Source organism: Phyllobates terribilis, unplaced genomic scaffold, assembly GCF_046119375.1.
Source record: "Phyllobates terribilis strain yellow unplaced genomic scaffold, ASM4611937v1 Scaffold_7__3_contigs__length_470593459, whole genome shotgun sequence".
NCBI lineage: Eukaryota > Metazoa > Chordata > Amphibia > Anura > Dendrobatidae > Phyllobates > Phyllobates terribilis.
Window position 1 is genome coordinate 263,089,773 of NW_027362767.1, and position 15,105 is coordinate 263,104,877.

The 15,105-nt window shown below is 40.2% G+C and overlaps 1 protein-coding gene across 1 annotated transcript in view; it reads left to right on the forward strand.

The window, feature by feature from the left end:
- LOC141154524 (ectonucleoside triphosphate diphosphohydrolase 8-like) overlaps positions 1 to 14,691 on the forward strand; it is a 30,067-nt gene extending 15,376 nt beyond the window's left edge. The window contains exons 7-10 of the mRNA XM_073640585.1: positions 6,780 to 7,037; positions 7,130 to 7,240; positions 7,993 to 8,130; positions 13,473 to 14,691. Coding sequence (XP_073496686.1) covers positions 6,780 to 7,037; positions 7,130 to 7,240; positions 7,993 to 8,130; positions 13,473 to 13,688 — 723 coding nt within the window. The 3' untranslated portion in view covers positions 13,689 to 14,691. The remainder of the gene's footprint in view (positions 1 to 6,779; positions 7,038 to 7,129; positions 7,241 to 7,992; positions 8,131 to 13,472) is intronic.
- Positions 14,692 to 15,105: the final 414 nt, after the last annotated feature.

Sequence of the window (15,105 nt, forward strand, 5' to 3'; positions counted from 1 at the left end):
AGATAACCTGGCCATGCCTAAAAAATAAATACACTGTGTCAATTATGCAGCTTAATCCCATTCCCGAAATGGACTGGGATGTCCTATGTCGGGTGCATGGAGCATGCTCAGGAGCTGAGCCTGCTTTATGCTGGGCATGTGCCAGCAGTGTTATACAGCCAGCAGCATCCAGAGGAGCTAGAACCAATCACTGTTGTTTAACCAATGAAATTCTGCTGTTAATCACGAAAAGTGGCATTTAAACAGTGCTGCGAGATCATAGGTAAAAACTGAAAGCCACCATCATGGTGCTCCTATGAAGCCAAGCCCATCAGTAAATTTACTATATACTGCAGTATATAGTACAAGCAATCAAACAATCACAAGTTCAAGTCCCCTAAGGGGACTAAAATATAAAGTAAAATTTGTTTATAAAAATATGTAACAAAATATATATTAAAGTTGAAATCGCCGCCTTTTCCTGATGTCCCCATGTCAGAAATAACATTTTTTTATTCATCTCCCTGAAAAAATGCCATAAAAAGCGATCAAAACATCGTATGCGCCACAAAGTGGTATCAATAAAATCTACAGTTTACTGAGCAAAAAACAACCCCTCGCACAGCTCCATCAACAAAACAAAAAGAAATTTGGGTCACAGAAAATTCCCACACAAACGAAATTTTTTTAATTTTTCATAGTTCTGAATTTTATTTTTACCCTATACAATATGAAAAGAAAACCTTAGAAGTTTGGCATCAGCGTAATCTTACTGGCCTGGAGAATCAGATTGCAAGGTCATTTTTATCAATGAACGCCATAAAAACAAAACCCAAAAAAACAATGGCAAAGTTGTGTTTTTTTTTTAATTTAAATAATTTTTATTAAAATTTTTAAAACTATATGCAAGAAAAAGACAGGGAATATCAGGCATTGTACCTCAATACAACATAACAATACGTACTATAACAGTGACCTGAGGGGAAAATAAAAGGAGAGGAAGGTGCGATAGGAGAAGTAAGATGAAGAGAAAACTTTAGTGAAGGGGATTAGGGGAGAAGGGTAGGAATAAGAAACAATGGGAGGGGTAATACAAACAATCTTTAAAAAATTTGTTGTAACCATATTAATATTACACACAGCAACATCGGCATTAGTTAGCAATTGGTAATACATTATAATATTTTTATACATACAGTGGTGGCCAAAAGTATTGGCACCCCTGCAATTCTGTCAGATAATACTCAGTTTCTTCCTGAAAATGATTGCAATCACAAATTCTTTGGTATTATTATCTTCATTTAATTTGTCTTCAATGAAAAAACACAAAAAGAATTGTCCTAAAGCCAAATTGGATACAATTCCACACCAAACCTAAAAAAGGGGGTGGACAAAAGTATTGACACTGTTTGAAAAATCATGTGATGCTTCTCTAATTCGTGTAATTAACAGCACCTGTAACTTACCTGTGGCACCTAACAGGTGTTGGCAATAACTAAATCACACTTGCAGCCAGTTAACATGGATTAAAGTTGACGAGAGATTTCAACGCAAGATTGTGCGGATGGTGGATAAAGAACCTCGACTAACATCCAAACAAGTTCAAGCTGCCCTGCAGTCCGAGGGTACAACAGTGTCAACCCGTACTATCCGTCGGCGTCTGAATGAAAAGAGACTGTATGGTAGGATACCCAGGAAGACCCCACTTCTTACCCCGAGACATAAAAAAGCCAGGCTGGAGTTTGCCAAAACTTACCTGAGAAAGCCTAAAACGTTTTGGAAGAATGTTCTCTGGTCAGATTAGACAAAAGTAGAGCTTTTTGGGAAAAAGCATCAACATAGAGTGTACAGGAAAAAAAAAGAGGTATTCAAAGAAAAGAACATGGTCCCTACAGTCAAACATGGCGGAGGTTCCCTGATGTTTTGGGGTTGCTTTGCTGCCTCTGGCACTGGACTGCTTGACCGTGTGCATAGCATTATGAAGTCTGAAGACTACCAACAAATTTTTCAGCATAATGTAGGGCCCAGTGTGAGAAAGCTGGGTCTCCCTCAGAGGTCATGGGTCTTCCAGCAGGACAATGACCCAAAACACACTTCCAAAAGCACTATAAAATGGTTTGAGAGAAAGCACTGGAGACTTCTAAGGTGGCCAGCAATGAGTCCAGACCTGAATCCCATAGAACACCTGTGGAGAGATCTCAAAATGGCAGTTTGGAGAAGGCACCCTTCAAATATCAGGGACCTGGAGCAGTTTGCCAAAGAAGAATGGTCTACAATACCAGCAGAGCATTGTAAGAAACTCATTGATGGTTACCGGAAGCGGTTGTTCGCAGTTATTTTGGCTAAAGGTTGTGCAACCAAGTATTAGGCTGAGGGTGCCAATACTTTTGTCTGGCCCATTTTTGGAGTTTTGTGTGAAATGATCAATGATTAGATTTTTGCTTCATTCTCTTTTGTGTTTTTTCCTTGCAAGCAAATTAAATGAAGAGAATAATACCAAAGAATTTGTGATTGCAATCATTTTCAGGAAGAAACTGAGTATTATCTGACAGAATTGCAGGGGTGCCAATACTTTTGGCCACCACTGTATGTTTTGTACAGGAGACTGGAGGCCATCGGAAGGTGAGTATAATGTTTTTTTTTTATTTTTCAACATTTTTATTCTTTTTTTTTTAATATTGATGCTGCATTTGCAGCATTGTAACTTGGTCACACAACATAAATCCATGCCGGTTGCATGGATTTATATAGTGTGACCAAATTGTCAAGCACTTTCCAAGTGATGCTATAATCGCTTGGAAAAGCACTTGAAAACCCGCATGAGAAATTGCATGTTAAAAACTCTTCACAAACGCTTCTACCTGGCAGAAAAATGCATGTACAATCTGCATGCGTTTTTTCTGCCAGGGAGATGCAGAAACGCTCTGCAGCATTTCTGCTTCGTGGGCACTTAGCCTTAGGGTATGTGCACACGATGCAGAAATGAAGCAGAAAATTTCTGCAGCATTTCTGCATCTCCCTGGCAGAAAAAAACGCATGCAGATTGTGCATGCGTTTTTCCTGCAGAATACATGCGGATCCACATGCGGGTTCACATGCGTTTCCGCATGCAGATTGACAAGCACTTTCCAGGCGATAGCATCACTTGGAAAGTGCTTGACAACTAGGTCACACTGTATAAATCCATGCAAACAGCATGGATTTATACAGTGTGAACCGTAAAAATTAAAACAAATAAAGCTATACTCACCCCCGAGGCCCCGGCGTGGCTGCAGCGCTGCTTCCTGTCTGGTTCCCGGCTGCCGGCATATCGCGAGACAGAGCGGTGAAGGGCCTGCGGTCACATGACTGTGACGTCACCGCAGGTCCTCAAGCGATGCCGGCATTCAGAGAGAAGCCGCCGGACAGGTGAGTATAAACTTTATTTGTTATTTTATACTTTTTTTACAGGTACAATGGTACCCAGGTCTGGATGAGAGTCTCCTCTCCTCCAGAACTGGGTACCATCCGCACATAGAGACGCATAGAAGCCGCTTGTACAAATGTACAGTCGCGGTTTCTGTGCGTCTCAATGCAAGTCAATGGCGGGAGTTCCGCTGCACTTCCGCAAAATTAAGGCTGTGTGCCCACGTAGCGTTTTTCAAGCGTTTATGCTGCGGAATTTCCGCAGCGGAAACGCTTGAAAAACGGTAGGTAATCCGCACCCCATGGTCCCCAAGGGGATTCCGCATGTTCTATGCACATGCTGCGGATTTTTCCGCAGCGTTTATGCTACGTACAAAAATCCGCAGCATGTCATTTAATTTTGCGGAAGTGCAGCGGAACTCCCGCCATTGACTTGCATTGAGACGCACAGAAACCGCGACTGTACATTTGTACAAGCGGCTTCTATGCGTCTCTATGTGCGGATGGTACCCAGTTCTGGAGGAGAGGAGACTCTCATCCAGACCTGGGTACCATTGTACCTGTAAAAAAAGTATAAAATAACAAATAAAGTTTATACTCACCTGTCCGGTGTCTTCTCTCTGAATGCCGGCATCGCTTGAGGACCTGCGGTGACGTCACAGTCATGTGACCGCAGGCCCTTCACCGCTGTGTCTCGCGATATGCCGGCAGCCGGGAACCAGACAGGAAGCAGCGCTGCAGCCACGCCGGGGCCTCGGGGGTGAGTATAGCTTTATTTGTTTTAATTTTTACGGTTCACACTGTATAAATCCATGCTGTTTGCATGGATTTATACAGTGTGACCTAGTTGTCAAGCACTTTCCAAGTGATGCTATCGCCTGGAAAGTGCTTGTCAATCTGCATGCGGAAACGCATGTGAACCCGCATGTGGATCCGCATGTATTCTGCAGGAAAAACGCATGCACAATCTGCATGCGTTTTTTTCTGCCAGGGAGATGCAGAAATGCTGCAGAAATTTTCTGCTTCATTTCTGCATCGTGTGCACATACCCTAAATGACATGCTGCGGATTTTTGTACGTAGCATAAACGCTGCGGAAAAATCCGCAGCATGTGCATAGAACATGCGGAATCCCCTTGGGGACCATGGGGTGCGGATTACCTAGCGTTTTTCAAGCGTTTCCGCTGCGGAAATTCCGCAGCATAAACGCTTGAAAAACGCTACGTGGGCACACAGCCTTAGATCTCTTTCCCAGTTGTTCATTTGTGAACTTTTGTGGAGTCCAAGATCTTGATTAAAAATATTATATATTTTTCTTGTTTTCCAAGAAGAATCGTTATTAGGATTGCATAGTAACAACCCAATATATTCAGGGAAAGAATGTTTAGAATCAAGCAAGTCTCTAATAGTTTTCCTTAACCTAATATAGTGTATTAAATCATTTTCTGGGATATTAAATTGTAATTTTAGTTGGATAAAAGGGATAATATTTTTACTGTCATGAATGTTTTTGATTAATTTTAATCCTAGTCCGTCCCATGAAGACAAAATGTCCTCGTTAATTATTATATTAATCAGTTTTAATGGAAGATTTCTGATTTGGTCATATTTAGAAATTTTATTTGGTATATTTAGACAAGGTATAACCTGCGCTGATTGTGTGGGGCTCGACGTTAGACCAAGAATCAAGAAGTAGGTTAAAATATTGTATCATTTATTGAACCTTGGCCTAATGTCGAGCCCCACACAATCAGCGCAGGTTATACCTTGTCTATTTCGCCCTTTTTTTTCAGCAGTATATGGTTGCTGCTATTGCCAGACGTAGATTGGGTGGGCAAACCTAACAGCGCCATACTCTCTTCCTTTCTATTTCATATATTTGCAAACTTTCTCCAAGCAGTAAATGAAGCAAGGATAGTTTGTGAAATTGGTATTGGAAGATTAGATTTTAATAAAAAAGATAGCACAATAGAGCTTAGTGGTAATTTTTCACTTAGATAAGATTTGTAGTCTACCCAAGCCGATAAATAATTATTTTTAAACCAGTTTTGAATTTGTTTAATCAAAATGGTGTAATAATATGCTGTCAAATTTGGAAGTCCAAACCCTCCTGTTGATTTGCTCTTCATAAGAGTAATTTTTGAAACTCTACGTTTACCCTGGTTCCAAAAGAATTTGTTCAACAGATCTTGAAGATTTCTAATATATTGAAGCGGATAAAGTAAAGGAATCACCCTAAATATACATAAAATTTTGGGAAGTAGACACATTTTGAGCATTGTTAATTTATCCATCCAAGAGAATTCAAATTTAGAGAAATTCTTCAGATCCTCCTGAATAATCCGAGTCAGATCTTTCATATTGCGTTGTATTGTGGTTTGATGGTTTTTACATACCATGACACCTAAGTAATTAATAGAGTCAGTTTCCCATACAAATGCTGATATTTTTTTTTATATAACTACTAGTTTGGACATCTATATAGAATGGAAGTAATTTTGATTTATTTTCGTTTATTTTATAATATGAGACTTCAGTACATTTTTTAAGTGTCTAAAGTTTCTTTGATGGAATTTTATGGATTACACATTGTTAAGATAATATCGTCCGCAAAAAGTCTGGTCTTATAATTCTTGTTTTTTGTAAGTATGCCTTTTATCTCATCATTAGGTCTTATTTTTTGCGCTAAGGGTTCAATAGCTAATGCAAATAGTAAAGGTGAAAGCGGACACCTTTGAAGAATTCTGTTTGTGATACAAAGTGGGTTGGATAAACAATTATTGGCAAGAACTTTGGCGGATGGATGGGAGTAAAGAGCCATAATATTTTTAATTAGTTGTTCATTAAAGCCAAACTTTTCAAGGGTTTTACTAAAAAATAATCAATTTATTCTATTAAACGCCTTCTCGGCATTGAGTGAAGTTGTGAGTTTTTGACACCATTTCACCGCACTTGGAATTTTTTTCCTTGTTTTATATTATATCTATATCGATCTTATATACATATATATATATATATATATATATATATATATATATATATATATATATATATTTATATTTATTATTTTACATGCTATCAATAAATGAATGGTGTTACTGCCAAAAAAAAAAGACCTCGTACGGCCATGACAAAGTAGAAACAAAAAAGTTATGGCTCCGGGCAAGAGGGGAGGAAAAATAAAAGCGACCAAAAAAATGAAAAATTGCCTAGTCCAGGGTTAACAAAGGTTGCTGAGACTGCCATGGCTATATTGCGGGGGGAGGGGGGGAACAAAAAAAAAATTGTGTCTTTTGAAGGGTTAAAGGCATACACACCCTTTAATATTGTAGATGTCTCAAATATCCTGAAATTGCTAATATTGATAAACGGTAAATTCCTCTGTGTTCTCGTTAGACTCGCGGCTCAGGGAACGTCCAGCATCCGTGTTATCCACGAGGTTACACCACCAACATCTCTCTGTCCTCAGTCTATGATAGTCCCTGCGTCACGACACCCCCAGGCAATGAAGAGGTTAATGTCACCGTGGTGGGAACGGGGGACTCGTACCAGTGCCTGCTCTCTGTCTCACAGATCTTCAACTTTTCAGTCTGCAGTAATAGCTCCTGTTCCTTTAATGGCGTCTACCAGCCTCCGGTGTATGGCGAGTTCTACGTAAGTATATGTGATACAGGACAGTATATGTAAGTCACATGATCCACAGAAACGGGGTGGTATTGCCGCCGTGTCCTCTCCTCTCATTGCAGGCGTTCTCCGCCTTTTACTACACATTCAACTTCCTCAATCTGACATGTGGACAATCCCTGAGCGAAACCAACAGCTCCATCTGGGGATACTGCTCTCGGGAATGGAACGAGGTATGGAGGAACAGAGCTCCGCTGACAATATCACACAGGATAGTATTAGATACACAGCTGAGCAAACAGTATCACACTTAGTTACAATGGCTCTAGTCCTGGCTCTGCGTTCCCTTGTTATATAGTAACCTGCCGGTCTCCTGTTGATTGTAGCTCATTCTGTAAGTACTAGCAAGGGTAGGTATGGAATAATAAAACATAACTTTTAATAAAGTACACTCTTAAAAAGCCTCCTGGCTACGAAAAGACAAACTCAACAAAGACAATTATAAGGTCAAAATAGACCACAAAAAGACGCAGTAATATAGTAGGTAAACTACTGCCACAAAGGAAGGAGCTACAATGTTATAGCAGGTAAATGGTGCACATGCCACAAAGTAAACCTATTAAGCGATAGGACATAGGAAAAGTGGAACAGTCTCACCAAGGGGTCCAGGTGGTACCCACGAATAATCCGCCATATGTATGATCCTCCATCATTTACCTGCTATAACACTATAGGTCCTTCCTTTGTGGCAGTAGTTTACTTAGTATATCACTGAAGGTCTTTTTGTGGCATATTTTGGCCTTTTAATTGTCTTTGTTCTGTTTGACTTTTCGTAGCCAGGAGGCTTTTTTTAGAGTGTGCTTTATTAAAAGTTATGTTTTATTATTCCATATCTACCCCTGCTTGTACTTATTACCTTAACCTGTAGATAGGCTCCGATTTTGAATCAGGACATTCATTGTATCTATCTATTCTCTGATTGTAGCTCAGCAGCAACTTTCCTTTAGAGAGCCAGCGGCGACTGGTGAATTACTGCAGCTCCGCCATGTATATCCTGATGCTGCTCCTGAAAGGGTACAAGTTCACCAGCGAAACATGGAACAACATTCATTTTGCTAAGCAGGTGTGTTCTGTGACCATATACAACCATATCTGCCTTATGATAAGATATCTCCAGCCTGTTATTTGTCAGCTCCTATTCTAACCATTAGGGCTCACACTCATCAGCGTTTATAAAATTAGTCCAATGTTGTTCCTGAAAAGTAGGACAAGTGTCATGCGAGTACAATGTGATTTTATCACCTAGCATCCGTATGACATGCGAGTGCAATCTGTATGCAATCATTTTTAACATCAGCTTTTACATACAATAATTCTCTATGTCATTTCAAGCTACATTATACAGATGATGATAGATATGGGATAGATAGAGTTGAAACCAGAAGTTTCCATACACTATATAAAAAGACACATATGCATGTTTTTCTCAATATCTAACGTGAAATCAGAATAAACCTTTCCCGTTTCGGGTCCATTAGGATTACCATAATTTTTAATATTTGCCAAATGCCAGAATAATGAGAGAGAGAGAATGTTTTAAGACATTTTTATTACTTACTGCAAAGTCAAAAGTTTACATACACTAAGATTACTATGCTTTTAAACAATTCTTGACTGCCCATATAATGATATCATGTGTTTGGAAGCTTCTGTTTTTTTGGCAACATCTGAGTTAATTAGAGACACACCTGTGGATGTATTTTAATGCACACCTGAAACACACTGCACAATTTCAAGATACCTGAAGGTGCCTCGTTCATCTGTACAAACAATTATACGCAAGTACAAACAAGATGGGAATGTCCAGCCATCATACCGCTCAGGAAAGAGACGGGTTCTGTGTCCCAGAGATGAACGTGCTTTAGTCCGACATGTGCATATCAACCCAAGGAAAAAAGCAAAAGAGCTTGTGAAGATGATGGTGGAAGCTGGTAAGATTGTGTCAATATCCACAGTGAAATGAGTACTGTATCAACATGGGCTGAAAGTCCACTCTGCCAGGAAGAAGCCATTACTCCAAAAGAAACATAAAAAAACAGATTAATGTTTGCAAATGCACACAGGAACAAAGACCTTCATTTTTGGTGACATGCCCTGTGGTCTGATGAAACTAAAATGTAACTTTTTGGGCATAATGACCATTGTTACGTTTGGAGGAAAAAGGGAGAAGCTTGGATGCCTAAAAACACCATCCCAACTGTGAAACATGGGGGTGGCTGCATCATGTTGAGGGATTATTTTGCTGCAGGAGGGACTAGTTCACTTCACAAAATAGATGGCATCATGAGAAAAGATTATGTGACAATACTGAAGCAACATCTCAAGACATCAACTAGGAAGTTAAAGCTTAGGCGGAAATGGGTCTTCCAAATGGACAATGACCCAAAGCATACTGTCAAAATGGTAACAAAGTAGCTTAAGGATAACAAAGTCAATGTTTTGGAGTGGCCATCACAAAGCTCTGATCTCAATCCTATTGAAAATTTATGGGCAAAACTGAAAAGACAGGTGCGAGCAAGGCGACCTACAAACCTGGATCAGTTACACCAGTTTTATCAGGTGGAATGGGCCCAAATTCTGACCAACTATTATGAGAAGCTTATGGAAGGATATCCCAAACGTTTCACCCAAGTCATTCAGTTTAAGGGCAATGGTACCAAATACTAATGAAATGTATGTAAACAGTTGACTTTGCAGTAAGTAATAAAAATGCCTTAAACATTCTCTCTCTCTCATTATTCTGGCATTTGGCAAATATTAAAAATGATGGTAATCCTAACTGACCTAAAACGGGAAAGGTTTATTCTGATTTCATGTCAGATATTGAGAAAAACATGCAGAAGTGTCTTTTTATATAGTGTATGAAAACTTCTAGTTTCAACTGTAGATGTCTTTGAGATATATAATCAGTGCAGTGCGTATGTAGCTTACTGTACATGTATTTAGCTAATCATTAAATAACTAAAAGAAAAAACTGGTATGGGGTCCCCCTAATTTTTTCTTAACCATCTGAGGGGATATTGACAGCTGGGGGCTGAAGTTTATAGTTTGGGAAGTGGGTAATAAACATGGAGCTTCCCAGGTTATTAATATCAGCTTACAGCTGTCTACTTAGCCATTACTAGTTATTTACAATGGGTGACCCTCCAAATAAATGACGTGGGGTCCCCTCTATAATTAATAACCAGCAAAGGCTAGACAGTTGCAGGCTGATATTAATAGCCTAGGAAGGGGCCATGGATATTGGTCTACTCCCAGACTAAGAACAGCAGCCCTCAGTTACCCTAGAAATGGCGCATCCATTAGATGTGTCAATTCTGGCGCTTAGCCACTTGCACTGGTGTGGTGGCAAGTGGGGTAATAGTATTGGGGTTGATGTCAGCTTTGTAATGTGAGCTGTCATAAAGCCCAGCGGTTAGTAATGGAGAGGCGTCTGTAAGACACCCCCAATACTAACCCCATAGTCAAATGAAATAAAGATACAGACAGAATAAAGTCCTTTAATTGAAATAAACACTCCGTACCCTCTTTTACTCATTTATTACTGTAAAATAAAAAATAATAAAACACCATATTGCTCACATGTCCACAGATAATCCCTATGTGATGCTGTCCTACGAAGAACTCCAGCTCTGCTACATCTGGATGTTTTGTTGAGCAGTGGCAAGATGCGACCGCTCAGCAGTGTCTAGCGTTGATGTGAGTAAGGTCACCGGAGTTCATAGCCGATGAACCTCAGTCACCTTACTGACATCACTGCATTGCATAGTGGGGAAAATTCTCACGATGAGAGCGGTGACGTCACTAAGGTGACCGGGGTTCATCGGTTACGTCGACACTGCAGGATCGTAATTACGCTCCAGTCTCAGTTTGTTCCGGCTGGCTTGCTGAGCGGTTGCATCATGCCACTGCTCATAAAATGTAGCAGGAGCATCACATAGGGATTATCTGCAGACAGGTGAGGAATATGGTGTTTTATTATTTTTTATTTTACAGTAATAAATGGGTAAAAGAGGGTGGGGAGTGTTTATTTCAAATAAAGGACTTTACTCTGTCTGTGTCTTTATTACAGTTGACTATGGGGTCAGTAATGGGAGTGTGTTATAGACGGCTCTCCATTACTAAAGCAGAAAAGGATCCAGGCATACAAGTGTGAAGAGTCAATAATTTATTTACATGAACAAAACGTTTCAGCTCCACCAGAGCATTTGTCAATGCCCCTCCATTACTAACCCCTGGGATAGATGTCAGCTGATATTATATAGCTGACATCAACCCCAATACTATTACCCCACTTGCCACCGCACCAGGGCAAGTGAGAAGAGCGGAGGCTAAGCACCAGAATTGGCGCATCTAATGCATGCCCCATTTCTGAGTGGGGTGAGGGCTGATGTTCTTATTCTGCGAGGGGGACAATATTCATGGCCACTTCCTAGACTAACAATATCAGCCCACAGCTGTCTGCCTATCCTTTGCTGGTTATTAATTAATACATCATTTTTTGGGGGATCACCCATTGTTAATAACTACTAAAGGCTAAGTAGATAGCTGTGAGTTGATAATAATAGCCTGGGAAGCTCCATGTTTATTACCCCCTTCCCAGACTATAAACATCAGCCCCCAGCTGTCTGCTTTAACTCAGCTGGTTAAGAAAAATGAGGGGGACCCTTATGCCATTTTTTTTCTTTTAGTTATTTATTTTTTAACTGAGTACATGTACATTAAACTACACTTGCACTGCACTAATTATACAGTGGTGTGAAAAAGTGTTTGCCCCCTTCCTGACTTATTTTTTTGCACGTTTGTAACACTTAAAGGGGTTGTCCCGAATGGGAGAGTGAACTAGGAAGACCTCTATCATTAGAGGATCGATCGAAAATCCTTCTATTCACATTCAGGTCATCGCTAAGCTCGGTGTCACAGGAGAGGAGTTATAAGGTCCTATCATGGTGGTACAGATGTCCCTCTGCCATTCACTCTATGTTCCCCACAGCTCCAGACATCTGCTGGAGATGTTTGGAAGACAAAGGCTCGTACACACATATATGGTGGGCATGCCCACCTATTAAGAAATTGTGGTTGGCAATATTTGAACTCTACAACAAACTCTCTATACATATTATCCAATCCACAATGGAGTTAGCCTTATTATCTTTAAAGGGAACCTGTCATGTCCTAGTTGCTATGTACACTGCCCCCATTGCTTTGTTAGTGATGCAATGTGCACCGGACTTGGATGCATGGTTAACCAGACACTAAATCATACCTCAAAGGAGAATGCTCAACACTATACTCTTGGTTTATTGAGCTTCACAACTTGGTTACATCCTAGACTACGGACCCTGTCTTCTTACTGGGCTGAGGGCCTGGATTTGTTTGGAGGAGAGATCCAAAGCCTTACCCCCTTCCCTTCTCTCCCCTAACCTATTTCTTTCTACTTTCTCTTTTTCCTCTACATATTATTATACTTCATTATCATATTTTAAAATGGAATATACTTGTTATCAATGACTATAATGTTTTACAATCTTTAAATATCTAACCATAAATGGCATTCCTTAATCAATCTACAAAACTGTGATATTGAGATATGTCATATTCCACTTAATCAAAGTTTGTATATATTTGTGTATTGCATTATATCAATAAACCTGATTTACAAAAAAAGTCACTCTGTGTGACTGCAGACTTATGAATCCCCGCAGCCGACTCACTGTGTGCTGCGGTGATTCGCCGGTTTCAGACCCGGGATCGGAGGGTATGTATAAGTTATACATACCCCCGGCCAGTCGGCGCCACCTCGCTCCATACACTTGTATTGAGCGAGGCCACGCCCCATCTAGTGATGGGGACGGCCAGTCGGTGTGTCCGAATAGAAGGCGCGGTCTCGCTCAACACAAGTGTATGGAGAGCGAAGACACGCCCACTGTCCGGGGTATGTATAACACATACATACCCTCCGTTCCCGGGTCTGCGAATCCCCGCAGTGCACAGTGCCTGCGCTGGGGGAAATTCATAAGTCTCCAGTCACACAGAGTAACTGCAAACTTATCACTTTTGACCGGACAACCCCTTTAAATGTTTCAAATCACAAAACAAATTTAAATATATATGTACACATATATATACACACACACAGTAAAATGTAACACATAATATATAGCAGCGGTGAATAAACTGCACACACATAGATAAATGTATCACAGTGGGGAAAGTGGGAACTGCAGACCAAGATGGTTTATGACAGATGCAGCCCAGGTGGTAGGGACCCTTTATTTAGTAAAATGCCCAGGCCCCCTAATTGAGCACTAGCAGGACTGCCGTGTGCATGTGTGGGGGCTCCTGACAGGACCAGCTGTAATGTCTTGTCTGATACACAGGCTATTGTGTCTTTCCTCCATTCAGGCCGGCAATGCGGACGTGGGCTGGACTTTGGGATACATGCTGAACCTCACCAATATGATCCCCTCGGAGGAACCTTCTCTATTTAAGGCTCATGAATACAACATGTGGGTGGCTGCGATCTTCTTCATCGTGCTGAGCCTGGCGGCGGCTCTGGTGGCCGCTCCGCTGCATTGCTTCTGCCGGAACGCTTGTGCAGAACAGGCCTGGTGGACATGAGACAGATTGTGGCCGCTGTGACTATTACTGACCCAGAGACGTTCAATAAATAATTTATATGGCCTCATATGGAAACAAGGGAACCTCTATATGGGAAATGGTCGTCCAATTCTTCGTACTGTGTACAGATGGTGCAATTAGGGATAGTACAATACATTGCAAATAAGCTTTCATCTGAGGCCTCAACAGTAAAGGATACAGAGCAACATTCAGGAGGCTCAGACGAACGCCAGCAAGAGCTATAAGCCTTGGGCAAGAGTACAAATGTAATGCACTTATCACATGGAAGGTATAGATATGTTTTATGACAGTAAGAACCTACAAAGACAGTGGAAGCAATACAGCCAATAATCTAGAAATTAATTACTTTTATTACAACACCAATAAAAAAACATTTAAAAGGGGAAACTAGCTGACAAAAATACAAAAAACACAAAAAACCTGGTCATACCGTACAAGGTCACTAGGGGGAGCTAATACTCCATAATTGATAGATAACTTCAAAAATCAAGTTAATACAGACTAATGTTAAATATGATTCAAATAAGTATATAAGGCTCAACATAAATGTACCGACTAATAACTTCATAAAGATAGTAATAATATATAGTAAACGTGTTTCGCACAGAGCTTCTTCCAAGGGGATGAGTACTTGAGTAGGATGAGTAGTTATCTATCAATTATGGAGTATTAGCTCCCTCTAGTGAACTTGTACGGTATGACCAGTTTTTTTGTATTTTTGTCAGCTAGTTTCCTTCCCCTTTTAAATGTTTTTATTGGTGTTGTAATAAAGGTAATTAATTTCTAGATTATTGGCTGTATTGCTTCCATTATCTTTGTAGGTTCTTATTGGTGTAAGGAAGTGCCCTTTACTTTAAAATGTCTATGTGGTAGGTTTAATGTTTTATGACAGGCTTTCTGCAATAAAACTGGAATCTAAATATGATGTATGGTTTATATTCCATATGGTAATGTAATAGGAATAAATTATATAGCACCCTTATATGTTATTGTGTAATGTGTAATATAGCTGATATCTGCCTGCAGCAGCTGCGGTGACCGGGGATGAGCTCTGGTTGATGCTCTTTAACCATTTACTATTCACAGGCATTTAAATAGTGCGATCACCAGTATTCTTGTGCACCAGCTCCTATCGCCCCACTCCTAATGGCCCCAATGTTGTCACACGGGTCCTCCAGTGAAGCCCAGCCTATTGCACTATGCAGTATAAGTGATCAAATGATCCGCTAAAATAAAAATAAAAAAAAATTATTAAACCCCACAACGTTTAAATCATCCTCCTTTCCTAGCTCAAAAATAAAATAAAAAAAAAATCAACCAAAAAAACATTTAGCCCCACCATAAATATGTCTGAGCTGTGTAGAGGTGAACTGTGGAGATAAAGAGCAATGTCTCT